The sequence below is a fragment of the Hemiscyllium ocellatum genome, chromosome 17, assembly GCF_020745735.1.
Source record: "Hemiscyllium ocellatum isolate sHemOce1 chromosome 17, sHemOce1.pat.X.cur, whole genome shotgun sequence".
Taxonomy (NCBI): domain Eukaryota; kingdom Metazoa; phylum Chordata; class Chondrichthyes; order Orectolobiformes; family Hemiscylliidae; genus Hemiscyllium; species Hemiscyllium ocellatum.
In genome coordinates this window covers 65,327,103-65,352,571 of record NC_083417.1, presented here as the reverse complement: position 1 = coordinate 65,352,571, position 25,469 = coordinate 65,327,103, and the positions used below count along the sequence as shown (strand labels likewise).

General features: G+C 50.9%; 1 protein-coding gene across 1 annotated transcript in view; it reads left to right on the top strand.

Annotated features, from left to right (window-relative positions):
- Nucleotides 1-25,469, top strand: part of elmo3 (engulfment and cell motility 3) — a 116,112-nt gene that overhangs the window by 54,221 nt on the left and 36,422 nt on the right. The window contains exons 12-15 of the mRNA XM_060838261.1: nucleotides 5,097-5,228; nucleotides 12,649-12,753; nucleotides 21,795-21,903; nucleotides 25,103-25,239. Of these exons, the coding sequence (XP_060694244.1) occupies nucleotides 5,097-5,228; nucleotides 12,649-12,753; nucleotides 21,795-21,903; nucleotides 25,103-25,239 (483 nt within the window). The remainder of the gene's footprint in view (nucleotides 1-5,096; nucleotides 5,229-12,648; nucleotides 12,754-21,794; nucleotides 21,904-25,102; nucleotides 25,240-25,469) is intronic.

The following is a 25,469-nucleotide window of genomic DNA, read 5'->3' as shown; positions in this document are numbered from 1 at the left end:
CTCTCTCTCTCCTTTGATGACCCACTGTGATATCCAGCAGTTTTCATTTTCAGATCCCAGCATCTGCAGTAATTGTGCTCCTACGTTGGCTAGTCATATTGTGGTTGTACAGGACATTGGTGAGGCCTCCTCTGGACTACTGGGTTTCCATGCTATGGAAAGGATATTATTAAGCTGGAGAGGGTTCAGGAGAGATTTCCCAGGACATTGCTGGGAGCGTAGGGAATGAGTCATAAGGAGAGGCTGGGAGGCTGGGACCTGGAGGGTAGGAGGTTGGAAGGTGACCTTATAAGAGATTTATAAAATCATGAGGGGTGTAAATAGGGTTAATGACAGTTGTTTTTTCCCTAGTACAGGGCACCTCAAGACTAATGGGTATATTTTTTAGCTTTTTTTTGTTTTTTTTCTGCTGTGAGCTCAAACAGTGAAGGGGAGGGCAGGGACTAAATCAAAATAGAGTTGGAGGGGGAAATGATGCACTCCACTCCCTGCGGCGCCCACCTCTCCCTGAACAACTCCAAGGTGTTGGTGGACACCGCGTGCTCCTTCTCCAAGGACACCCGGGCCCTAACGTAACCGCAGAAGAGGGGCAGGCAGTCGGCCCTAACGACCCCCTCCACGGCCCGCTGCCTGGACCTGTTTATGGCCAGTTTGGCCAGGCCCAGGAGCAGACCCACGAGGAGGTCTTCAGACCTGCCCTCCCTCCTCCGTACCGGGTGCCCGAAGATCAGGAGCGTGGGACTGAAGTGCAACCAAAAGCACAGGAGGAGGTTTTTCAGAAAATCAAAGAGGGAGTGCAAACGCTCACGCCCAATATACACATGGTCCACGGACTCCACAGCTGGGTATATTTTTTATGGTGAGAGGAGAGAGATTAAATTAATAGACATGAGGGGCAAATGTTTTACACAGAGGGTGGTTCGTGTGTGGAATGAACTTCCAGAGGAAGTGGTGGATGTGGGCACGGTTACAGCATTTCATACACACTTGGATAAGTACGTGAATAGCAAATGTTTGGATGGATATGAGCCAGGAGCAGGCAGGTGGGACTAGTTTCATTTGGGATTATGTTTGGCATGGGCTGATTGGACCGAAGGTTCTGTTCCCGTGCCGTATGACCCAATGACTATGACCGTAACTTGTGGTCTGGAGAGGCCAGATAGCCAATTTCTCAGAGGTGCTCAGTGACTTATTCAGCTCCGATCTGGAAGCTCGAGTGTTGGCCTGTGGTTCAGGGCTCTGCTGCTGAAAGGTTAGGCCTGCACAGCCCACTCTACGGCCAGGTCTAACTCTGGGGGAGTGTCCGGACAAGGGGCAGTTGCATTTTGAGTTGTAGAGATGTGCAGCACCGAAACAGACCCTTCGGTCCAACTCGTCCATGCCCAACCAGCTATCCCAACCTAATCTAGTCCCATTTGCCAGCACTTGGCCCATATCCCTCTATACCCTTCCCATTCACATACCCATCCAGATGCCTTTTAATTGCTGTGATTGTATCAGCCTCCATCACTTCCTCTGGCAGCTCATTCCATACACGCACCGCTCTTTCACACAGACAAGTGTGAAGTGATTGATTCGGTTGGGGGATAGCGAGTGGTACAACTCTAAAGGTGAATGCAGAGCAAAGGCACCTGCTCAGGGAGTGGATGAGAGGGCACAGACTGTAACGTGGTAGGCAAAAGTAGCAAGGGTGATGTGAGACAAACGCTTTTTCACTCGGTGAGTAGTTAGGAAAGGTGCTGTTTGGAAATGAGGTAGAGCAGGTTCAGTTGAGGCACCCCACATGCAGTTGGATAGAACTAAGGCTATGGAAAGAAAGCAGGAGATTGGCACTGGGGGATGAAACCCATCCGAAGGGCCAGTACAGACACAATGGACCGAATGGCCTCTTTCTGTGCTGTCTCAATTCTGTGATTCTCTGCATAAATCATCGAAGGTGAGAGGGCAGGTTTTTGCTATAATGAAGCAGAAAACATTCTGGCCATTACCACCGGCGCTCAGTAGCAGCAGTGTGTGCTGTCTACAAGACGCACTGCAACAATTCACCAAAGATCCTCAGACAGCACCTTCCAAACCCACGACTGCTTCCATCGAGAAGGACAAGCACAGCAGGTACTTGGGAACACCCCGACCTGCAAATTCTCACCACCCCCCCCCCGCCCAAGCCACTCACCACCCTGATTTGGAAATATACCGCCGTTCCTTCACAAAATCCTGGAATTCCATCCCTAATGGCATTGTGGGTCAACCCACAGCAGCGATTCAAGAAGGCAGCTCACCCCCACCTTCTCAGGGCAAATAGGGAAGGGCTATCAACGCTGGTCCAGCCAGTCGCACCCATGTCCCACACGTGAATAAAAACAAAAATTTGGGTCACAGACTATAACAGTGATGAACCTATTAATATGGAAAACTGGTTTGGCCTCAACTGGGCAGGGTTGTGTCCAGTTCCGGGCAATAAAATCTGGGAAGGATGTTGAAGGCGTCAGAGAGGGCGGGGCCAGAAATGAGGAACTTCAGCTCTGTTGATGGATTGGTCAAGTTAGGACTGACCACCTTGGAGGAGAGAAGGTTCAGGTCTTTATGAAGCGTCCGACAAGAATCGACAAAGAGAAACTGTTTCCATTGATCGGGAATGAGAGGATTCCGGTTTCAGGGAAGTGACAAACAAGCAATGGTGGCCTGAGGGAAAAACTTCTCTCAAGCCAAGTTTTTTAGGATCAGTGTGCGTTAGAGCCAGGGTATATGGAGAGGAATTGGATCGTAACCTGAAGAGTGACCGTTTTCAGGGCAACGGAGGAAGAGCAGGTGAGTGGCACCAGCCAACACAGTACCCAACATGATGGGCCGAATGGCGTCCTTTTGCGCTGTACCTATTTTGTGATTCGGGCCTTGCGCTGAGTCAGCACACCGTCACCTCAAGTGATGATTAGATTAGATTACTTACAGTGTGGAAACAGGCCCTTTAGCCCAACAAGTCCACACCGACCCGCCAAAGTGCAACCCACCCAAATCCATTCCCCTACATATAGCCTTTCACTTAACACTACGGGCAATTTAGCATGGCCAACTCACCTAACTGTGGGAGGAAACCAGAGCACCCGGAGGAAACCCACGCAGACATGGGGTGAATGTGCAAACTCCACACAGTCAGTCACCTGACGCGGGAATTGAACCCGGGTCTCTGGTGCTGTGAGGCAGCAGTGCTAACGACTGTGCCACCGTGCCGCCCGCAAATATATTTAATTTTGTCGTAGCTCGTGGTCTGTCTCGGGATCAGGCTTCTGTATGTTACTGAGGAGACGCTGTGACAGAATTCTTTCTCATTGTTCGCTTGAACACAGACAATCCAATTATCAGAGGAGCAGGGACAATTTCCTTGTGACTCCTCCCCCCAACACGTAAAGCAGGTAGTTTGTCTCTGTTCCTGGTTCCTGGGTTTTGCTCTGCACAGTTACCCGTTACCTTCCCAATGAGTGTATTTCTAATGTAATATGCCTGAGGGCAGGGAAAGTTGCTATAGAAATGCAGGCTCTTTCTTTGGATTTGGCCCAAGCGCTTTGTGGGGGTGGGTGAAGAGAATAATTATTTCTGCAATCCAGCACTGCCCCCTGCTGTGCGAGGTGAGGACGGAGGTGGACTCACTGTAATTCCCCGCCCTTGGCTTACAATAAGCAGCCAGTGTTCCTTGTCCAAGGCAGGAGGCTGGGAGAACACAGCAAGCCAGGCAGCATCAGGAGGTGGGGAAGTCAACGTTTCGGGTAGGAACCCTTCTTCAGGACATTGCTGGGACATTTGTATCCGGGCAAGACCCCGTCCATTCTGCAGGGGGATGTGATAAGGCCAGGGATAAGAGGAATACGGTTTGCCAAGAGTGGGACAAAACCTTGACTGTCTAAATCACGTCCTGTCCAGCCGAATGCAGCCCTCACACCAACTCCCACTCCCACAATCTGCCTCTCCAAATAAATCCGAGACTCGTGCCAGTCTGTGTAAGTAATTGGGCTCAGACCGTCAACTCCTGTTGCTGTGTCCTTTCAACTCTCTGAGGAGATTCCTTGACACTCCCAGATTCAGACACCTCACCCTGGATCTGATCCCAAATCCCATTCAAACCGTTTATTCTTACAGTTATCGCAATTCATTCTAAACTACTTACTTTGGAAATGACATCCTGATTTAACTCTCCTTTGAAGGATTAATAACCCTGAGCACTTTGCTCAGCCAGATTCAATGCTGTTACTGCCAGCAGTGGGTCAGGTAGCTCAGCTGGCCGGTTTGTAATACAGGGCGATGCCGAAAGTGAGTTCCGTTCCTGTGCAGGCTGAAGTTACTGGGAAGAACTCTCCTTCTCAATCACCACCAAGATGGCGACTTTACTGCCAGTGACCGTTCATTAATGGTTAGCTCTTGGTTCTGCACTAATGGATTCCTCTACCAATGGTCATTATGCTAACCATTAAAACCTAATCCCTCACGTGTGATGGTGTTCGCTTTCAAGTCCCAGTATAAGCATTTTTCACGCAGACACTAAAAGACCATAAGGCATGGGAGCAGGCGTAGACCATTCAGCCCATCTGCCATTGAATGAGATCATGCTTCTCGACTCCCCTTTCCTGCCTTTTGCCTTGTTTCCCTGACTGATTTAAAAATACGTATATCTCAGCCTCCGACATACTGAGTAACCCAGCCTTGCCCTCTGCAGTCAGATATTCCATGGTTCCGCCACTCTCTGAGAGAAGTAATTCCTTCTCATCTTTATCTTCCCCTTATTCTGAGGTGGTCCTAAGCTCTTCCACAAGGGGGGAATCAACCTCTCCACAACAACCCAGTCAAGTTCCCTAAGAATAGGCACAACCTCTTAAGTCAGTCCTTCCATAACCAGTCTCGGCCTACTGCACCTTCTCTGGACTGACTCCGATGCCAGTGAAAAGCCATGTTTTCCACCCTCAAGACCAGCCCACAATGAACATGGCCGCCGTGATATCCAATCTCTCACCCACCGGTGCTAACATTACTAACCAACCAAATTCTTTATGGAGCCATGCTTCATCTCCATTTGCTTCCTTGTTTGACTCCTTACTTTTCCCTTTCAGGAGCAGAGGGATATGATCCACCGGCTACGTCAAGCAGCCTTTGAGTCTGATGCTGATGCCTCTGCTGGCAACTTTAACACAGACCGGCGAAAATCTTTGTGCGCCAGAGAGTTCAAGAAGCTTGGTTTCTCCGTGAGTCAGAGCATCTCTTTTCTCTTTTGAGGGGAGACATGTTGTGAGGGGTGTGTCAGAGCAGCTGCATATACACATATCCGCAAGGCTTAGAGGGAACATTACCCTCAAACATAGGGTGATATGGTATATGGGGTCGGTACCACAGCTAGTGTCGTAAGATCCGAGTGCTACATGTTAGCCCCTTGTACACATAGCACAAAGGTCAGGTTCTCATTGAGCCAGATATCTAGAAGTTTATCAGCCACACTAACTACTTATACAGCTATTATATCACAGACTTGCTTATCTTCTGGGTTCTCTGTTCACTGATGGTACTAAATATTACATACATGTAACCGACTGCTGATTACACGTCTGTGACTGTTGCAGGGGTGACACGGTGGCTCAGTGGTTAGCACTGCTGCCTCACAACACCAGGGACCCAGGTTCGATTCCAGCCTCGGGAGACTGTCTGTCCGTGTGGAGTTGGCACATTTTACTGATTTGGTCTTCTGTATGAGGGTCTATAGCCACCTTGATGTAACATTGACCAAGCTCTCTGAAGCTGGTACAGGTTACGCAGCCTTGTGCGATTTACTGCGTTTGAGTTTCAAAGTTTCCCACTAAAATTTTCGAGACCACCTTAGGGTCCTTGGCCAGAAACCAAGTCCCCCCCTGTTTAATGACATTCTCAGTTATGGTCTTCTCCATATTGTTCAATTTCTCATGACTGACGCAACTTCTTAAAAAATGGTTCCCTTTCATCAATTTTGTCATCCAATACCTTTTCACGCTCATAGAGATGTACAGCATGTAAACAGACCCTTCGGTCCAACCCATCCATGCTGACCAGATATCCCAACCCAATCTAGTCCCATTTGCCAGCACCCGGCCCATATCCCTCCAATCCCTTCCTATTCATATACCACCCAGATGCCTTTTAAATGTTGCAATTGTACCAGCCTCCACCACTTCCTCTGGCAGCTCATTCCATACACGTACCACTGTCTGCGTGAAAAATTTGCCCCTTAGGTCCCTTTTAAATCATTCCCTTCCCACCCTAAGCCTATGCCCTCTAGTTCTGGCTCCCTCACCCCAGAGAAAAGACCTTGTCTATTTACCCTATCCATGCCCCTCCTGATTTTATAAACCTCTATAAGGTCCCCCCCTCCTCAGCCTCTGATGCTCCAGGGGAAACAGCCCCAGCCTGTTCAGTCTCTCCCTGTAGCTCAGATCCTCCAACTCTGGGAACATTCTTGTAAATCTTTTCTGAATCCTTTCAAGTTTCACAACATCCTTCCGATAGGAGCCACTCCAATGCCCGCGCTCTCTCCCATTGAGTGTGCCCGGGCAAACCCATTCTCAACCCCTCCAGGATATTGGGTAGGTTCAATACTCAATCAGTCAACTCAACATTGTGGAAGGCGGGTGGTTTGATGAGTCAGAATGGCCTGTCTCAATCCATCTTGGATCTTAAGAATGGCTGTATTGCCCCATTTGGCATCTCTCCATGGACAATATCCCACTGTTAACCCACTGTTCCAGATTGAGGCCATATTGAAAGTTTTCGACCCTTAGTATACCCTTCCTCATTATTTCTTGCTTTAACTCATTCTTTGTAAGTGGCAATAGATGCCAACACTGGGTGGACTGGCATCTGTTGCCCATCTCTGGTTTGGGTACACTGGAGTGGCTTGCTCAGTCCATCCCATTGGTGTGGGACTGGCCCGTTTCCCCTAAGGGGCACTGGGAACCCCTTGAGAAACGATGGCTTTGCTCCTGCTCCCGGTTTTTACTCCAACCCAGTTCAGCTCCCCAGCCTGACAGAGCAGGGACTGAGGTTGAGTTCGTCTGGGGCTAGTCCTCATCCAATGACATAACCCGTGACACTTATTGTTGCAATGTTATAGATTTCCCCCTCCAGCCACAATCACTCATCCCAGCTTGGCCAGAGTTGGCTGACTGAAGGTCAGCTACAGAGTCCGTACAGCACATAAACAGGCCCTTCGGTCCAACCACTTCATGCTGACCATAATCCCAAACTAAACTATTCATGTACTTATCCAAATGTTGTTTTCTAAACCCCTTCCTCTGGAAGTTCATACCGCTCTGTGTTTAAAAATAAAGAAAATGTCCCTCATGTCCTCTTTAAATCTTTCTCCTCTCACCTTCAAAATATGACCCCGGTTGTGAAATCTCCCACTCTAGAGAACAAACCCCTGCCATTCACATTATCCATGCCCCTCATTGTTTTGGAAACCTCTACAAGGTCACTCCTATGTCCCAGCCTATCCTTACAACTCAAGCCCTCCATTCCTGCCAACATCCTGGTAAATCTCTGATGAATCCCCTCCAGCTTAATAATCTCCCTCCTGTAACAGGGCGACCAGAACTGGACACAGTGCTCCAGAAGGGACCACACAAATGTCCAGTTCATCTCATCCTTTCTGCAAAGGAGTTTAGTTTAAAATGTCATGTTATTTGTTTTTTAACTTGTTGTGGGATTGTGGTTGTCTCCTGCAAGGCCACTGTTTGTTGTCCCAACGTCAAACATCCTTGAGTGGTTGTCAGTGCTCCAATCTGTGACACTGCTCCAGCCTGGATGGTGAATGTAGACCGACCATGCTGATAGGTAGCTAATTCAGTGAGGAAGGGACAGCACCGTCGTCCCAGGTCAGGGCGATGATCACTTGCATGTGCTGCTCTTGTCCTTCTCGGCTGGTTCAGTCAATGGTTAACCCCAGGGGCGCCTGTGGTGGGATTTTGATGTTGGTGCCACCACTGAGTGTCAGAGAGTTGGTTAAACTCTGTATTGTTTAAGTATTTTGCGTTCGTATGCCAGAAATATTAGCTAAGCCTGGATATTGTCCAGGTTTTCCTGAATATGGGTGTGACTGCTTCAGTATCTGAGGTGCTCAACACTGTGCAGTCATCAGCAAACATCCCCACGTCTGACCTAATGATGGAGTGTAGGTCATTGATAAAGATGGTTGAGCCCGAGGAATTTCTGCAGAGATGTCCTGTGGCTGAGATGCCTGACCTCCAATAATGGCAAGAAAGACCCCCTAGATGAAGGGCTTTTGCCCGACACGTCGATTTTCCTGCACCTCGGATGCTGCCTGACCTGCTGTGCTTTTCCAGCACCACTCTAATCTTGACTTTAGTCTCCAGCATCTGCAGTCCTCACTTCCTCCCCCCAATAAGGGCAGCCATCTTCCTGTGTACTGGTATGACTCCAGCCAGTGGAGCGTTTGCCCCCTGATACCCACTGATTCCAGTTTTGCCAGGGCTCCTTGATGCCACACTCGGTCGAATGCAGCCTTGATGTCCCTCTCCCCTCCCCTCTGGGATTCAGCTCTTTGTACCATGTTTGAACCCAAGGCTGTGATGAGATCAGAAGCTGAGTGGCCCTGGGGGAACCCAAAGTTGGCGTCACTGAGCAGATTATTGCTGAGCGGGTCCTGCTTGATAGCACTGTTGAGGACACCTTCCATCCCTTTATTGTCGAGAGTAGGTAAAAACAAGGACTGCAGATGTTGGAAACCAGAGTCTGATTAGAGTCTGATCGAGAGTAGACTGATGGGGCAGCAATTAACCAGATTAAATTTTCCCAGGTTTTGTGGGTAGGACAACTTCTGACCTTCAAAGTTTGGGAGAAGATTTGTAGCTCGGGTGCTCGTTGTTGTAGTTCTGTTCGCCGAGCTGGGAGTTTTCTTGCAAACGTTTCGTCCCCTTTCTAGGTGACATCTTCAGTGCTTGGGAGCCTCCTGTGAAACGCTTCTGTGCTGATTCCTCTGGCATTTATACTGCTTCTGTTATTAACAAAAACGGCATACTTAAACTACTGGACCTGTGCCTCACAACACACTTCACATTCAACAACCAGATATATGAACAAATCAACGGAACACCCATGGGCTCACTGATCGCCGGACTGATAGCAGAAGCAGTAATGCAAAGGTTAGAACAAACCGTTTTAATGCAAGTACAACCCAAACTCTGGGTCAGATACATGGACGACACCTTTGTAATCATTAAAAACACAGAAACAGAGAACACACACCGGATCATCAACGCCACAATCACAGGAATCCAATTCACGAGAGAGGAAGAGAAGGACAACCAGCTCCCATTCCTGGATGTGATGGTACAAAGAACACCGAACGGAGAATTCACCACAAAGGTATACAGAAAAGCCACACACACAGACCAAGTCCTGAACTATGAAAGCAACCACCCCAACACACACAAACGAAGTTGCATCAGGACATTATTCAAAAGAGCCACAACACACTGCAGCACACCTGAACTACAAAAAGAGGAAGAAGAACACCTATACAAGGTATTCACCAAGAATGGATACCCGCACAATTTCATCAACAGATGCCTCAGGGAAAGACAACGAAATGAGGACATGCCACAACCCAAAGGACTGGCCACACTCCCATACATCAGGAGCATTTCTGAACTGACAGCCAGACTGCTGCGACCACTTGGACTCATAACAGCACACAAACCAACAGCCACTCTCAGAAAACAACTCACCAGGACAAAGGACCCGATACCCAGCATGAGCAAAACCAACGTAGTGTACAAAATCCCATGCAAGGACTGCACAAAACACTACATGGGACAAACAGGAAGACAGCTAACGATCCACATCCATGAACACCAACTAGCCACGAAACGACAAGACCAGCTATCCCTAGTAGCCATACACTCAGATGACAAGTAACATGAGTTCGACTGGGACAACACTACTATTATAGGACAAGCCAAACAGAGAACAGCCAGGGAATTCCTAGAAGCATGGCACTCATCCACTAATTCGATTAACAGATACATTGACCTAGACCCTATATAACCAGCCACTGCAGCGGACAACAACTGACAACCGGAAGCGGCAGATTCAAACCACTATAAATGCCGGAGGAAACATCACAGAAGCGCTTCACAGGAGGCTCCCAAGCACTGAGGATGTCACCTAGACAGGGGATGAAACGTTTGCAAGAAAAACTCCCAGCTCAGCGAACAGAACCACAACAACTTTTGACCTTGTTGAAGAGGTGCCAGTATTGTTGAAACATGTGGACAGAATAAGTAGGAGTTGCAGCAGCCCATTTGGCCCATCAAGCCTGCTCCTTCATTCAATACAATTGTGGCTGATCTTCGGTTTCAACTCCACTTCCACACCTATCGCCCTTATCCCGTGATTCAACTAACATCCAAAATACCTGCTCATCTGAATTTTGAAGGTATGTAACGGTGGAGGTGCTCTGAGTGGAGAACTCAAAGGAGTGAAAACTCTTTCCTCGTCTCTGTGCTAAATGACTGGTCCCTTATTTTGAAACTCTGGCCACTCGTTCCCATCAGGGCAACAATGTCTTGATTTACCACGTTAGCATCTTCAGAGCTTTGTATCAGTGAGATCTAATGCTTCTGAACGCCAGTGAATTTACTCTGCGTGGGAAAATCCCGGGAACCATTTCAATGAACCTTCACCATACCACATCCAAGACAGACATATTCTTTATTAAATATAAGACTAAAACTAGAGAACGATACAAGTTTGTGTCAAGAGCATTGGACTGGGGACAACTTCAGAGGATGTTTGGCCCAGTGTATCACTGGAAGGATGGAAAATCACAAAGGACATCATTAATAGTTCACTTCCTCCTCTCTTTCAAATCTGCCATCATTACCCCTCTCCTCAATAAAACAATGCCTTGATTCCGCTCCCCCCCCCGTCTCTGTCGTAGCAAACTTGTGCTCCAGCACCAGGCTCCCTTCAGAACATCGAACAGCACAGTCCAGGAACAGTCCCTTCAGCCCACCATGTTGTGCTGAACATGATGCCAAACTAATCCCTTCTGCCTGCCCTTGGTCTATATCTCTCCATTCCTTGAATAGTCAAGTGCTTATCTAAAAGTCCCCTTTGCGCCCCTATCCTATCTGCCTCCTCCCCCACCCCTGGCAGTGCATTCCAGACTCCTCCCACTCTCTGTGTAACAGAAAGCTCCTCCTCATATCTTCTTTGAACTTCCCCCTCTCACCCTACCATCTTATAGACGTCTACCAAGTCTCCTCTCAGCCCCTGCTGCTCCAGAGAAAACAACCTGAGTTTTTCCAGCCTCTCCTTGTAGCTCATACCCTCTAATCCAGGCAGCGTCCTGGTAAACCTCTTCAGCACCCTCTCCAAAGCCCCCACATCCTTCCTGTAATGTGGTGACCAGGATTGATCACAGTTGTTTAGGGGGGGGGGGCTAACCCAAGTCCTAGAAAGCTGCAACATGTCATCCTGAGTTGAAAATGTGTTGCTGGTTAAAGCACAGCAGGTTAGGCAGCATCCAAGGAATAGGAAATTCATCCTGACCCTAATACTTGGTTCCCCAACCAGTAAAGCATGCCATATGCCACCTTTACCACCCTATCTACTTGTGTGACCACACCATCCTCCTCAACATCTCCTCAGTGTTCACTCACTTGTTCCGCTCCCAGCCAATGGCTCCTATTCCTGTTCCCACACTCTTACCTCTGCATTTACCTGCTCGCTGCCTATTGATGCCATCACCCCAAAATACAGCACCAATTTGCAGTGTGCAATTGTTAAAAGAAAGTTTCAAAAATGGTAAAAATGCAAAAAGTATGCAGACAAATCCATCCCTACCTCCTCACCACCAGTTCTCTCCTGATCCCTCCATTGTCTGATGTGAGGTCCCAAAGTGGATGAAACCTCCTCCATCTGAATGTCTTTGGTCCCTGCCACAGCTTTCACCACCCTCTGGCTGGAGAAATTCCTCCTCAGCTCAGTCCTGAAGGGCCGCCCCATCACTCTGAGGCTGTGCCCTCAGCTCCTAATCTCTCCCACTGGTGGGAGCATCATCTCCGCGTCCACTCTGTCCTGGCCTCTCAATATTCTGAAGGTTTCAGTCAGATCCACTCCTTATCCTTCTAAACTCCATCGAGTACCGACCCAGAGTGCTTAACTGTTCTCCATATGCCAGGCCCTTCATCCTGGGGATCATCCTTGTAAACATCCTCTGGACCAGCTCTTTCCTTGGATACAGGGCCCAAACCTGCTCACAATATTCCAAACACCGTCCAACCAGAGACTTACACAGCCTCAGCCATGGACTCTAGCCCCTTTGAGATGAACGCTAACATTACCTTCCTAACTGCCAACCGAACGTTCGTGTTAAGGGAATCCTGAACTAGGAGGCTCAAGTCTTTAGATTTCCGAAGCCTTCCCCCATTTAGGAAATAACTTATGCTTCTATTCTTCCAGCCAAAGTGTATTCCCTCATACTTTCCCACATTGTACTCCATCTGCTGCCCGCTCCCTTAGCTTTTCCGAGTCCTTCTGCAGAGTCCTCAGCACCTCCTGCCCCTCCATCGATTTTTTTGCCATCCCTAACCACGTTGTCCTTTCCTCCTGCAGAACAGTGCCAATCCCTCCTTGGACTTCAGCCGGACGCCTCCTGGCCTGCTACCTCTGGATAACATGACTTACTTTGCCGCGCACCACGCTGATGCCTATAACCGGGTAAGGTGGCACTTTCCTCTCCCTGTGCTCCGTCAGAAACCAGCGGTTGGCATTGCACGACCACGTGGCTTGCGTTGTTGGCACTTGGGTGGGACCCTTTACCTTGAAATGTAAGAGGCCGAGGTGATTAATGCCGTGGGGAAGTGAGGGTTATTGATGTGAACGATAAACGAACAGTGTAGGTGAGTCAGGGTGGGGTGGTGGTGGTGCTAACTGAACCCTGTGACATTCTTCCATCCATGTTGTGGATGGGGAGTGATGGTGGAGCATCCAATGTCTTGCCATCACCAGGGCTCTGTCCCATTCTGACCAGCTCCTATTGCTGTCCATTGGAACGGTTGATATCCAACTTGTGTGGCCATGTTATCAATACATCTTGCCTCAGCATCAGGTTCTGCCCTGGAGTTAGAGGCCAGTGCTCCTGCCCCCTGGCAGGAATACCACCCAGTGTGTGGCACACCTCTCTGTTGGCATCAGTGCAATTCTCCAACACTCCTTTCTTTCTTGGAGCTCCACCAAAGGAGCAGAGCCCATCTCCCCCCCCCCCCCCCCCCGCCCTTGGTGAGGGGGTGGTAGCTGTTAGCTGTTATCGCACCACCAGAGTAGATGTTGTAATTGGCTCCAACAGTTATAGTCACTTACTCTTCATGACCATCCAATGGGTTGGTATGTATAACTACGTGTGTGTGAGTTTGTCTCTCTGTGCGGGGGGGTGTATGTGTGTGTGCATATGTAAGTGTGAGTATGTGTGCGCGTTCATGTGTAGGTGTGAGTCTGCATGCATGTGTATATGTAAGTGAGAGTCTGTGTGTGTGCGTGTGTATGTACGTGTGAGTCTCTGTGCGAGTCTGTAAGTGAGTCCATGTGAGTGTGGGTTCTGTATGGGGGTGTGTGAGTGAGTGTGGGTTCTCTGTGGGGGGGGGGGTGTGAGTGAGTGTGGGTTCTCTGTGGGTGGGGGTGTGAGTGTGGGTTGTGTGTGGTCTGTGTGGGGGGGTGGGAGTGAGTGTGGATTCTGTGCGGGTATGAATGTGAATTTGGTGTGAGTGAGTGTGCGAGAGTGTGGATTCTGTGTGGGGGGATGTGAGTGAGTGTGGGTTCTGTGTGGGGGGGGTGAGTGAGTGTGGGTTCTGTCTGGGGGGTGTGAGTGAGTGTGGATTCTGTGTGGGTGTGTGAGAGTAAGTGTGGATATTGTGTGGTGGGTACGTGTGAGTGAGTGTGGATTATGTGGGTGGGTGTGAATGAGTGAGTGTGGATTCTGTGCGGGTGAGTGTGTGAGAGTGGGTTCTGTGTGTGTAGGTGTGATTGTGTGTGGGTGAGTGTGAGTGAGTGTGGATTTTGTGGATGGGTGTGTGTGAGTGGGTTCTCGGTGGGTGTGAGTGAGTGTGGATTCTGTGTGGGTGGGTGGGTGTGAGTGAGTGTGGATTCTGTGTGGGTGGGTGTGAGTGAGTGTGGATTCTGTGCAGGTGGGTGTGAGTGAGTGTGGGTTCTGTGTGTGTGGGGGTGGGTGTGAGTGAGTATGGATTCTGTGTGGGTGTATGTGTGTGAGTGAGTGTGGATTCTGTGTGTGTGTGTGAATTTGGTGTGAGTGAGTGTATCAGAATGTGGATTCTCTGCGGGTTTGTGTGTGTGAGTGATTGTGTGAGAGTGGATTCTGTGTGGGTGGGTGTGAGTGAGTGTGGATTCTGTGTGGGTGGATGTGTGTGAGTGTGCATTCTGTGTGGGTGTATGTGTGTGAGTGAGTGTGGATACTGTGTGGGTGTGTATGTATGAGTAAGTGTGAATACTGTGTGGTGGGTACGTGTGAGTGAGTGTGGATTCTGTGGGTGGGTGTGAATGAGTGAGTGTGGATTCTGTGTGGGTGGATGTGTGTGAGTGTGCATTCTGTGTGGGTGGGTGTGAGTGAGTGTGAATTCTGTGTGGGTGTATGTGTGTGAGTGAGTGTGGATACTGTGTGGGTGTGTATGTATGAGTAAGTGTGAATACTGTGTGGTGGGTACGTGTGAGTGAGTGTGGATTCTATGGGTGGGTGTGAATGAGTGAGTGTGGATTCTGTGCGTATGTGAGTGTGGGTTCTGTGTGGATGCATGTGAGTGAGTGTGGATTCTCTGCGGGTGTGTGTGTGTGAATTTGGTGTGAGTGAGTGTGTGAGAATGTGGATTCTCTGCAGGTTTGTGTGTGTGAGTGATTGTGTGAGAGTGTGGATTCTGTGTGGGGGTGTGTGTGAGTGAGTGTGGGTTCTGTGTGGGGGTGTGTGTGAGTGAGTGTGGGTTCTGTGGGTGTGAGTATGGAATCTGTGCGGGTATGTGTTAGTGAATGTGGGCTTTGTGTGGATGGCTGTGTGTGGGTGGGTGTGTGTGAGTGAGTGTGGGTTCTGTGTGTGTGGGTGTGTGAGTGTGTGGGTGTGTGGGTTCTGTATGGGTGCATGTGTGTGTGTGGGTGTGAGTGTGGGTTCTGTATGGGTGGGGTGTGAGTGAGTGTGGTTTCTGTGCGGGTGAGTGAGAGTGTGGATTCTGTGTGTGTGTGTGTGAGTGTGAGAGTGAGTGTGTGGGTTCTGTGCAGGTGGGTGTGTGAGAGTGTGGGTTCTGTATCGGTGGGTGTGTGTGAGTGAGTGTCGATTCTGTGGGTGGGTGTGTGTGAATGTAGTTCTGTGTGGATGGGTGCGTGTGTGTGGGTGTGAGTGGGTGTGGGTTCTGTGCAGGTGAGTGTGTGTGGGTTCGGTGCGGGTGGGTGTGGGAGAGTGTGGGTTCTGTGTGGGTGGATGAGAGAGTGTGGGTTCTGTGCGGGTGGGTGTGTGTGAGTGAGTGTGGATACTGTGTGGGTGTGTATGTATGAGTAAGTGTGAATACTGTGTGGTGGGTGGGTGTGAGTGAGTGTGGGTTCTGTATGGGTGGGTGGGTGAGAGTGAGTGTGGGTTCTGTGTGGGTGGATGGGTGTGAGTGAGTGTGGGTTCTGTGTGGGTGGGTGTGTGTGAGTGAGTGTGGGTTCTGTGTGGGTGGGTGTGTGTGAGTGAGTGTGGATTCTGTGTGGATGGGTGTGGGTGGGTGTGAGTGAGTGTGGGTTCTGTATGGGTGGGTGTGAGTGAGTGTGGGTTCTGTATGGGTGGGTGGGTGTGAGTGAGTGTGGGTTCTGTGTGGGTGGGTGTGTGTGAGTGAGTGTGGGTTCTGTGTGGGTGGGTGTGTGAGTGTGGATTCTGTGTGGGTGAGTGTGTGAGTGTGGGTGGGTGTGTGAGTGTGGATTCTGTGCGGGTGAGTGTGAGTGTAGGTTCTGTGTGTGTGGGTGTGAGTGAGTGTGGGTTCTGTGCGGGTGGGTGTGAGAGTGTGGATTCTGTGTGGGTATGTGTTAGTGAGTATGGGCTTTGTGTGGGTGGGTGTGTGTGAGTGTGGGCTCTGTGTGTGGGTGTGTGTGAGTGAGTGTGGATTCTGTGTGTGGGTGTGTGTGTGTGTGAGTGAGTGTGGATTCTGTGTGTGGGTGTGTGTGAGTGAGTGGATTCTGTGTGTGAGTGTGGGTTCTGTGCGAGTGGGCGTGTGAGAGTGTGGGCTCTGTATCAGTGGGTGTGTATGTGTGGGTTCGGTGTAGGTGGGTGTGCGTGTGAGTGTAGGTTCTGTGTGGATGGGTGTGTGTGAGTGACTTTGGGTTCTATGTGGGTGGGTGTGAGTGAGTGTTGGTTCTGTGCGGGTGAGTGTGTGTGGGTTCTGTATCGGTGGGTGTGTGTGAATGTGGGTTCTGTGTGGGTGGGTGTGTGTGTCTGTGTGAGTGTCTATGTGTGGGTGTGTCTGTGCGAGTGTCTTTGTGTGAGGGTGTGTGTGTGTGTGTCTGTGCGAGTCTCTCAGTGTGAAGGTGTGTGTGTCTGCGAATTTCTCAGTGTGGATGTGTGTGTGTCTGTGCGATTGTCTCTGTGTGAGGGTGTGTGTCTGTGCAAGTGTCTATGTGTGGGTGTGTCTGTCGAGTTTCTCTGTGTGATGGTGTGTGTGTCCGTGCGAGTGTCTCTGTGTGAGGGTGTGTGTGTCTGTGCGATTGTCTCTGTGTGAGGGTGTGTGTCTGTGCGAGTGTCTCTGTGTGGGTGGGTGTGAGTGTCTCTGTGTGAGGGTGTGTGTCTGTGCGAGTGTCTCTATGCGAGTGTGTGTGTGCCTGTGCGAGTGTCTCGGTGTGGGTGTCTGTGTGAGGGTGTGTGTGTCTGTGCGAGTGTCTCTGTGTGAGGGTGTGTGTGTGCGAGTGTTCCTGTGAGGGTGTGTGTGTGTGAGTGTCTCTGTGTGGATGTGTGTGTGTCTGTGCGTTTGTCTCTGTGTGAGAGTGTGGGTGTTTGTGTGTCTGTGTGAGTGTCTCTGTGTGAGGGTGTGTGTGTGTCTGTGCGAGTGTTTCTGTGTGAGGGTGTGTGTGTCTGTGCGAGTGTTTCTGTGTGAGTGTGTGTGTCTGTGTGAGTGTCTCTGTGTGTGGGTGTGTGTGTGTGTCTGTGCGAGTATCTCTGTGTGAGGGTGTGTGTGTGACAGTGTGTGTGTGCCTGTGTGAGTGTCTCTTTGTGAGTGTGTGTGTGTGCCTGTGTGAGTGTCTCTTTGTGTGGGTGTGTGTGTCTGTGTGAGTGTCTCTGTGAGTGTGTGTGTGTCTGTGCGAGTGTCTCTGTGAGTGTGTGTGTGTCCGTGCGAGTGTCTCTGTGTGAGGGTGTGTGTGTCCGTGCGACTGTCTCTGTGTGAGGGTGTGTATCTGTGCGAGTGTCTCTGTGTGGGTGTGTGTGTGTGTGCGCGAGTGTCTCTATTTGAGGGTGTGTGTGTGTGTGTGTGCGAGTGTCTCTGTGTGAGGGTGTGTGTCTGTACAAGTGTTCCTATGTGAGGGTGTGTGTCTCTGTGTGGATGTGTGTGTGTGTGTGTCTGTGTGGTTCTGTGTGTGTGTGTGTGTCTATGTGGGTGTGTGGGTGTCTGTGCGAGTGTTCTTGTGTGAAGGTGTGTGTGTCTGTGCGAGTGTCTCTGTGTGAGGGTGTGTGTGTCTGTGCGAGTGTTCCTGTGTGAGGGTGTGTGTGTCCGTGCAAGTGTTCCTGTGTGAGGGTGTGTGTGTCCGTGCAAGTGTTCCTGTGTGAGGGGGTGTGTGTCTGTACAAGTGTTCCTATGTGAGGGTGTGTGTCTCTGTGTGGATGTGTGTGTGTGTGTGTCTGTGTGGTTCTGTGTGTGTGTGTGTGTCTATGTGGGTGTGTGGGTGTCTGTGCGAGTGTTCTTGTGTGAAGGTGTGTGTGTCTGTGCGAGTGTCTCTGTGTGAGGGTGTGTGTGTCTGTGCGAGTGTTCCTGTGTGAGGGTGTGTGTGTCCGTGCAAGTGTTCCTGTGTGAGGGTGTGTGTGTCCGTGCGAGTGTTCCTGTGTGAGGGTGTGTGTGTCCGTGCGAGTGTTCCTGTGTGAGGGTGTGTGTCTGTGCGAGTGTCTCTGTGTGATGGTGTGTGTCTGTGCGAGTGTTCCTGTGTGAGGGTGTGTGTCTGTGCGAGTGTCTCTGTGTGAGGGTGTGTGTCTGTGCAAGTGTCTCTGTGCGAGTGTCTCTGTGTGGGTCTGTGTGTCTGTGAGAGTGTGTCTGTCTGTGTGCCTGTGTGAGGGTGTGTGTGCCTGTGTGAGTTTCTCTATGTGAGGGTGTGTGTGTGTCTGTGCGAGTGTCTCTGTGTGAGGGTGTGTGTCCGTGCGAGTGTCTCTGTGTGATGGTGTGTGTGTCTGTGTGAGGGTGTGTGTCCCCGTGCGAGTGTTCCTGTGTGAGGGTGTGTGTCCGAGCGAGTGTTCCTGTGTGAGGGTGTGTCTGTGCGAGTGTCTCTGTGTGAGGGTGTGTGTCTGTGCGAGTGTCTCTGTGTGAGGGTGTGTGTCTGTGCGAGTGTTCCTGTGTGAGGGTGTGTCTGTGCGAGTGTCTCTGTGTGAGGATGTGTGTCTGTGCGAGTGTCTCTGTGTGAGGGTGTGTGTCCGAGCGAGTGTTCCTGTGTGAGGGTGTGTCTGTGCGAGTGTCTCTGTGTGAGGGTGTGTGTGTGTCTGTGCGAGTGTCTCTGTGTGAGGGTGTGTCTGTGCGAGTGTCTCTGTGTGAGGGTGTGTGTCTGTGCGAGTGTCTCTGTGTGAGGGTGTGTGTCTGTGCGAGTGTTCCTGTGTGAGGGTGTGTCTGTGCGAGTGTCTCTGTGTGAGGATGTGTGTCTGTGCGAGTGTCTCTGTGTGAGGGTGTGTGTCCGAGCGAGTGTTCCTGTGTGAGGGTGTGTCTGTGCGAGTGTCTCTGTGTGAGGGTGTGTGTGTGTCTGTGCGAGTGTTCCTGTGTGAGGGTGTGTCTGTGCGAGTGTCTCTGTGTGAGGGTGTGTGTCTGTGCGAGTGTTCCTGTGTGAGGGTTTGTGTGTCTGTGCGAGTGTTCCTGTGTGAGGGTGTGTGTGTCCATGCGAGTGTCTCTGTGTGAGGGTGTGTGTCTGTGCGAGTGTCTCTGTGTGAGGGTGTGTGTGTGTGCGAGTGTCTCTGTGTGGGTGTGTCTGTGTGAGGGTGTGTGTGTGTGCGAGTGTCTCTGTGTGAGGGTGTGTGTCTGTGCGAGTGTCTCTGTGTGAGGGTGTGTGTGTGTGCGAGTGTGTCTGTGTGAGTGTCTCTGTGTGAGGGTGTGTGTCTGTGCGAGTGTCTCTGTGTGAGGGTGTGTGTCTGTGTGGGTGTGTCTGTGCGAGTGTCTCTGTGTGAGGGTGTGTGTCTGTGCGAGTGTCTCTGTGTGAGGGTGTGTGTGTGTCCGTGCGAGTGTTCCTGTGTGAGGGTGTGTGTGTCCGTGCGAGTATCTCTGTGTGGGTGTGTGTGTGTGTGTCTGTGCGAGTGTTCCTGTGTGAGGGTGTGTGTGTCCGTGCGAGTGTCTCTGTGTGAGTGTGTGTGTGTGTGTCTGTGCGGGTGTTCCTGTGTTAGGGTGTGTCTGTGCGAGTGTCTCTGTGTCATGTTGTGTGTCTGTGCGTGTGGGTCTGTGTGTCTGTGAGAGTGTGTCTATCTGTGTGCCTGTGTGAAGGTGTGTGGGGCCTCTGTGTGGATGTGTGTGTGTGTCTGTGCGATTCTCTGTGTGTGTGTGTGTGTGTGTGTGTGTGTGTGCGTGTGTGTGTCTGTGCAAGTGTTCCTGTGTGAAGGTGTGTGTGTCTGTGTGAGTGTCTCTGTGTGAGGGTGTGTCCGTCCGTGAGGGTGTGTGTGTCCATGCGAGTGTCTCTGTGTGAGGGTGTGTGTCTGTGCGAGTGTCTCTGTGTGAGGGTGTGTGTGTGTCTGTGCGAGTGTCTCTGTGTGAGGGTGTATGTCTCTGTGCGATTGTCTCTGTGTGAGGGTGTGTGTCTCTGTGAGGGTATGTGTGTGTGTCTGTGAGGGTGTTTGTCTCTGTGCGAGTGTCTCTGTGTGAAGGTGTGTGTGTGTGTGTGTCTGTGCGAGTGTCTCTGTGTGAGGGTGTGTGTCTCTGTGAGGGTATGTGTGTGTGTCTGTGAGGGTGTTTGTCTCTGTGCGAGTGTCTCTGTGTGAAGGTGTGTGTGTGTGTGTGTCTGTGCAAGTGTTTCTGTGTGAGGGTGTTTGTGTTTCTGTGTGAGGGTGTGTGTGTGTCTGTGTGAGTGTCTCTGTGTGTGGGTGTGTGTGTGTGTGTGTGTGTGTGTCTGTGCGAGTGACTCTGTGTGAGGGTGTGTGTGTGTCTGTGCGAGTGTCTCTGTGTGTGTGTGTGTCTGTGCGAGTGTGTCTGTGTGGGTGTCTGTGCGAGTGTCTCTGTGTGAGGGTCTGTGTGTGTGAGTGTCTCTGTGTGAAGGTGTGTGTGTCTGTGCGAGTGTCTCTGTGTGAGGGTGTGTGTGCGTCTGTGCGAGTCTCTCAGTGTGAAGGTGTGTGTGTCTGCGAATTTCTCTGTGTGGATGTATGTGTGTCTGTGCGATTTTCTCTGTGTGAGGGTGTGTATCTCTGTGCGAGTGTTTCTGTGTGGGTCTGTGTGTCTGTGAGAGTGTGTCTGTCTGTGTGCCTGTGTGAGGGTGTGTGTGCCTGTGTGAGTGTGTGTGTGTCTGTGTGAGTGTGTCTGTGCGAGTGTTCCTGTGTGAGTGAGTGTAGGTCTGTGCGAGTGTGTCTGTGTGAGTGTCTCTGTGTGGATGTGTGTGTGTCTGTGCGATTCTCTGTGAGTGTGTGTGTGTCTGTGTGAGTGTGTCTGTGTGTGTGTCTGTGCGAGTGTCTCTGTGTGAGGGTGTGTGTGTCTGTGCGAGTGTCTCTGTGTGACGGTGTGTGTGTGTGCGGGTGTGAGTGTTCCTGTGTGAGGGGGTGTGTGAGGGAGTGTGTGTGTGTCTGTGCGAGTGTCTCTGTGTGACGGTGTGTGTGTGTCTGTGCGAGTGTCTCTGTGTGACGGTGTGTGTGTGTGCGAGTGTCTCTGTGTGAGGGGGTGTGTGTGTGTCTGTGTGAGTGTTCCTGTGTGAGGGTGTGTGTCTGTGTGAGGGGGTGTGTGAGGGAGTGTGTGTGTGTCTGTGCGAGTGTCTCTGTGTGACTGTGTGTGTGTGTCTGTGCACGTGTCTCTGTGTGAGGGTGTGTGTGCGAGTGTCTCTGTGTGAGGGTGTGTGTGCGAGTGTCTCTGTGTGACTGTGTGTGTGTGTGTGTGTGTGCGCGAGTGTCTCTATGTGAGGGTGTATGTGTGTGCGAGTGTCTCTGTGTGACGGTGTGTGTGTGTGTGCGAGTGTCTCTGTGTGAGGGTGTGTGTGCGAGTGTGTGTGTGTGTGTGTGAGTGTCTCTATGTGAGGGTGTATGTGTGCGAGTGTCTCTATGTGAGGGTGTGTGTGTGTGCGCGTGTCTCTATGTGAGGGTGTGTGTGTGTGTGCGCGTGTCTCTATGTGAGGGTGTGTGTGTGTGTGCGAGTGTCTCTGTGTGAGGGTGTGTGTGCGAGTGTCTCTGTGAGGGTGTGTGTGTGTGCGAGTGTCTCTGTGTGGGTTGGGCTGGGTGATCAGTATGAGCCACAGGCTGTCTCTAGCTCAGGTTCTGGCTGGAGCCACCAACCCTTCAGTTATCACCACGTTGTCTGTTGGGGAGGTTGGGGAGTGGCCTGGTAGGCCCGGGAACAAACTGACTCTCTCTTTCTGTTTGACAGTTTGTCCTGGAGAACAGCAGCCGTGTAGACAAGCATGAGTGCCCATTTGGGCGTGGCAGCATTCAGCTCACCGTCATCCTCTGTGAGATACTCAAGATCGGAGACCCACGTACGTTTCCCCCTCGCCCCTGTATCGCTGCTCGTCACAATACAGGGCGGTTAGATATTTAACCAAGCAGGAGGCTGGGAGAACACAGCAAGCCAGGCAGCATCAGGAGGTGGGGAAGTCAACATTTCGGGCATAACCCTTCTTCAGGATTTGGGGTGGGTGTGAGGGGGGAGCTGTAGAGAAAGGGGGTGGGGGGAGGCAGGATGGCGAGGTGGGGATAATGGAGACAGGTCGAGGGTATGCTCTAGTTGGTCAATGAGAGAGATGAATCCAGTTGGTGAGCAACCAGGCCATACCCTCTCGCTGTCCCCACTTATCCCCACCTCACCACCTCCCCACGTCCAGATGCTGCCTGGCTTGCTGTGTTCTCCCAGCCTCATGCCTGTCTACAGCGAGGGATATTGGTTCACCCCTGATCTTATTGAATGGTGGTGGAGGTTTCAGGCCCCAAACAGCCTACTCCTGTTCCAATGGGCGCCACGGTGGCTCAGTGGTTAGCACTGCTGCCTCACAGTGCCAGGGACCCAGGTTCGATTCCAGCCTCGGGAGACTGTCCTGTGTGGAGTTTGCACATTCTCCCCATGTCTGCGTGGGTTTCCTCCGGGTGCTCCGGTTTCCTCCCACAATCCAAAAATGTGCAGGTTAGAGTGAATTGGCCATGCTCAATTGCCCGTAGTGTTAGGTGCATTAGTCAGAGGGAAATGGGTCTGGGTGGGTTACTCTTCAGAGGGTCGGTGTGGACATGTTGGGCTGAAGGGCCTGTTTCCACACTGTAGGGAATCGAATCTAAAAGAATCTAATTCTTATCTCGTCTGTGACACTGGATGGCTGGTGGTGTTCAGGTCTCCACCCTCTGTTTTCTATCGGCCAGCCAATCCTATCTCCCTGCCAATGTGTTGCCTATACACCAGGAGCATTTATTTTCCACCTTTCCTTTGACTTGGCGCCATCAATTATTCCCAGGCAGTAGCCTTACATATCCCTGCCTCCTAGCCAGTGTCTCCCTTCAGACTCTCATAATAATCCCAATGAAACAAATGAAAAAGAGACGCATTGAAAAGGAGGCTGTTTGGCCCTTTGAGCCTGTTCTGCCATTCATTGGTGGATCATCCAACGCTGTACCTTGTTCCTACTTCCTGCCCCTTTGATTTCTTTCGCCCTAAGAACCAAATCTAACTCCACTTTGCAAACACTCAATGTTTTGTTTTCTCTCCATTTCAGTCCTGAATGTCCCACCCCATAGCCTTGTTCTAGACCTCCCAGACACCGGGAATATCCTTCCTGCATTTACCCGGATCTACAAATTGTCCAGGTTAGCAGCACCATCAAAGGAAGCTGTATCACAGAACAAAATCCAATTGTGAAAGGAATCATGTTAAAGTTGGGCTTGAGGAGATAATGATGAGCAGCATCCCTTGCAGATCGCCTCTTTCTTTGTCTTTGGAAGAAATTATAACCAAATTAAACACCCAAAGGGCCTCAGGAACAAAACTTATTAAACCATAACGTCATTCCTGAGGTTAGTGATGAACACCAGTCCGTGGTCAGACACACTGTCAGAGGCCAGTGTGTTCCCTCTCCAGGGACTCCCAGCGCGACAGGAGGTATTAGTGATCCCAGTCCCTAACCAAACAACGTCCAATACCTGGGTGTCTTCGACGATGATCAGTTAACAGTTTTAGGGAGCTTTGGACGGGAAAGCTCTGTCTTATATACCGGAGTTGCTCAAAGTGTTTGCTTCAGTCACGAGTTGTGGGGCCTCCCTTCAGTCAGATTGGGATTGTCACAGGCCTCAGGCTGTTGCTGAGGTATGGGAGCTGTGTCTGTCATTTCAAATCCAAGCCAGGCACGTCCTATCAGGAGTTAAATGGCAAACATCTTGGATGTCGAACTGTACACCACAGGAATAGGCCCTTCGGCCCACAATGTTATGCTGGACATGGCGCCAAATGAAACGAATGCCTTCTGCCTGCCCTTGGTCGGTATCCCTCCATTCCTTATTCATGCACTTATCTTAAAGTCCCTTCAATGCTCCTATTGTATCTACCCCCACCATTACTCCCCGGCAGTGTGTTTCAGGTGCCCACCACCCTCTGTATAAAAAGAAAAGCTGCCCCTCACGTCTCCCCTGAACATTCCCCCCCCCCCCCCCCCCCCCCCCCCCCCCCCCCCCCCCCACCTTAAATGCATGCCCTCAAGTATTTGACATTTCAACTCTGGGGAAAGAAATTCTGACCGTCAACCTTACCCAAGGCCTTCGTAACCCATAAACCTCCCCCAAGTCTGCTCTCAGCCTCGGCTGCTCCAGAGAAAACAGGCCAGGTTTTTTTCTGACCTCTCCTTGATAGCTCACTCCCTCCAACCCAGGCAGTTCATGTAGACATCTGGTCAAACCTTAACTGAGCTCCGATTAACTCGTGGATTTTTAGATCTTTATTCTCACGATGTGTTCAAGAACACAGTTACTTGGAGTTAAGTCATGGATCAGCAGTGGGTCTGACTGGACAAAGGAATACGCTGAAGAGACCGAGTGGCCTCATCCAGTTCTCTCTGGGATCTAGGGGCTAGCTGCTGGTGGAAACAGGCAGCTGGATTTGGACTCTCATAGTGGGCGGCACGGTGGCACAGTGGTTAGCACTGCTGCCTCACAGCGCCAGAGACCTGGGTTCAATTCCCACCTCAGGCGACTGACTGTGTGGAGTTTGCACGTTCTCCCCGTGTCTGCGTGGGTTTCCTCCGGGTGCTCCGGTTTCCTCCCACAGTCACAAAGATGTGCGGGTCAGGTGAATTGGCCATGCTAAATTGCCCGTAGTGTTAGGTAAGAGGTAAATGTAGGGGTATGGGTAGATTGCGCTTCGGCGGGTCAGTGTGGACTTGTTGGGCCGAAGGGCCTGTTTCCACACTGTAAGTAATCTAATCTAATTCTGGAGAGTGTAGATAAAGGTGTCTTATCACCACCTGTCCTGATTTGTCTCTGTCGTGAACCAGTGACCAACCTTTCCCCTTTTCGATTCCCCCTTGCTCAGTGAGCAGGACTTCAGTTTTTCCAGAAGTTTCTCAGCCTGTATCGAATTGCTGCTTCCTTGCCAAGTGGGGCAGTGTCGGTCAGGGTGAGGGTGAGATGTTAAAACAGATAAACCTGGAGTCCCCCCAGGGTGTGGCTGCTGTTCCCAACATGTGTCTCTGTCTACCTTTGCAGCCTCGGAGACCGGGCAAGACTTCTACCCCATGTTCTTCGCCCAGGACAGGGTTTTCGAGGAGGTCTTTTGTATTTGCATCCAGCTGTTGAACAAGACGTGGAAGGAGATGCGAGCCACGCAGGAGGACTTCGACAAGGTGAAGCCTCCATCTTGATCTCGGGCAGTCACGCACACTTGGGGGGGGTTGAAGGCAACAGGGCTGTTCGGGAGGGGAAAGAGCACGACTGGGAAGTTCTTCCAAAGGTCTAGTACAGGCACGAAGGGCCAAGCGGCCGTCTCCTGGATTGTCGCCGTGAAGTTGAATTGGTTTGTGGAGCTTAATGGCCACAACAGTGGCTCTGAGGGAGTCGACTCAAACACTGGGCA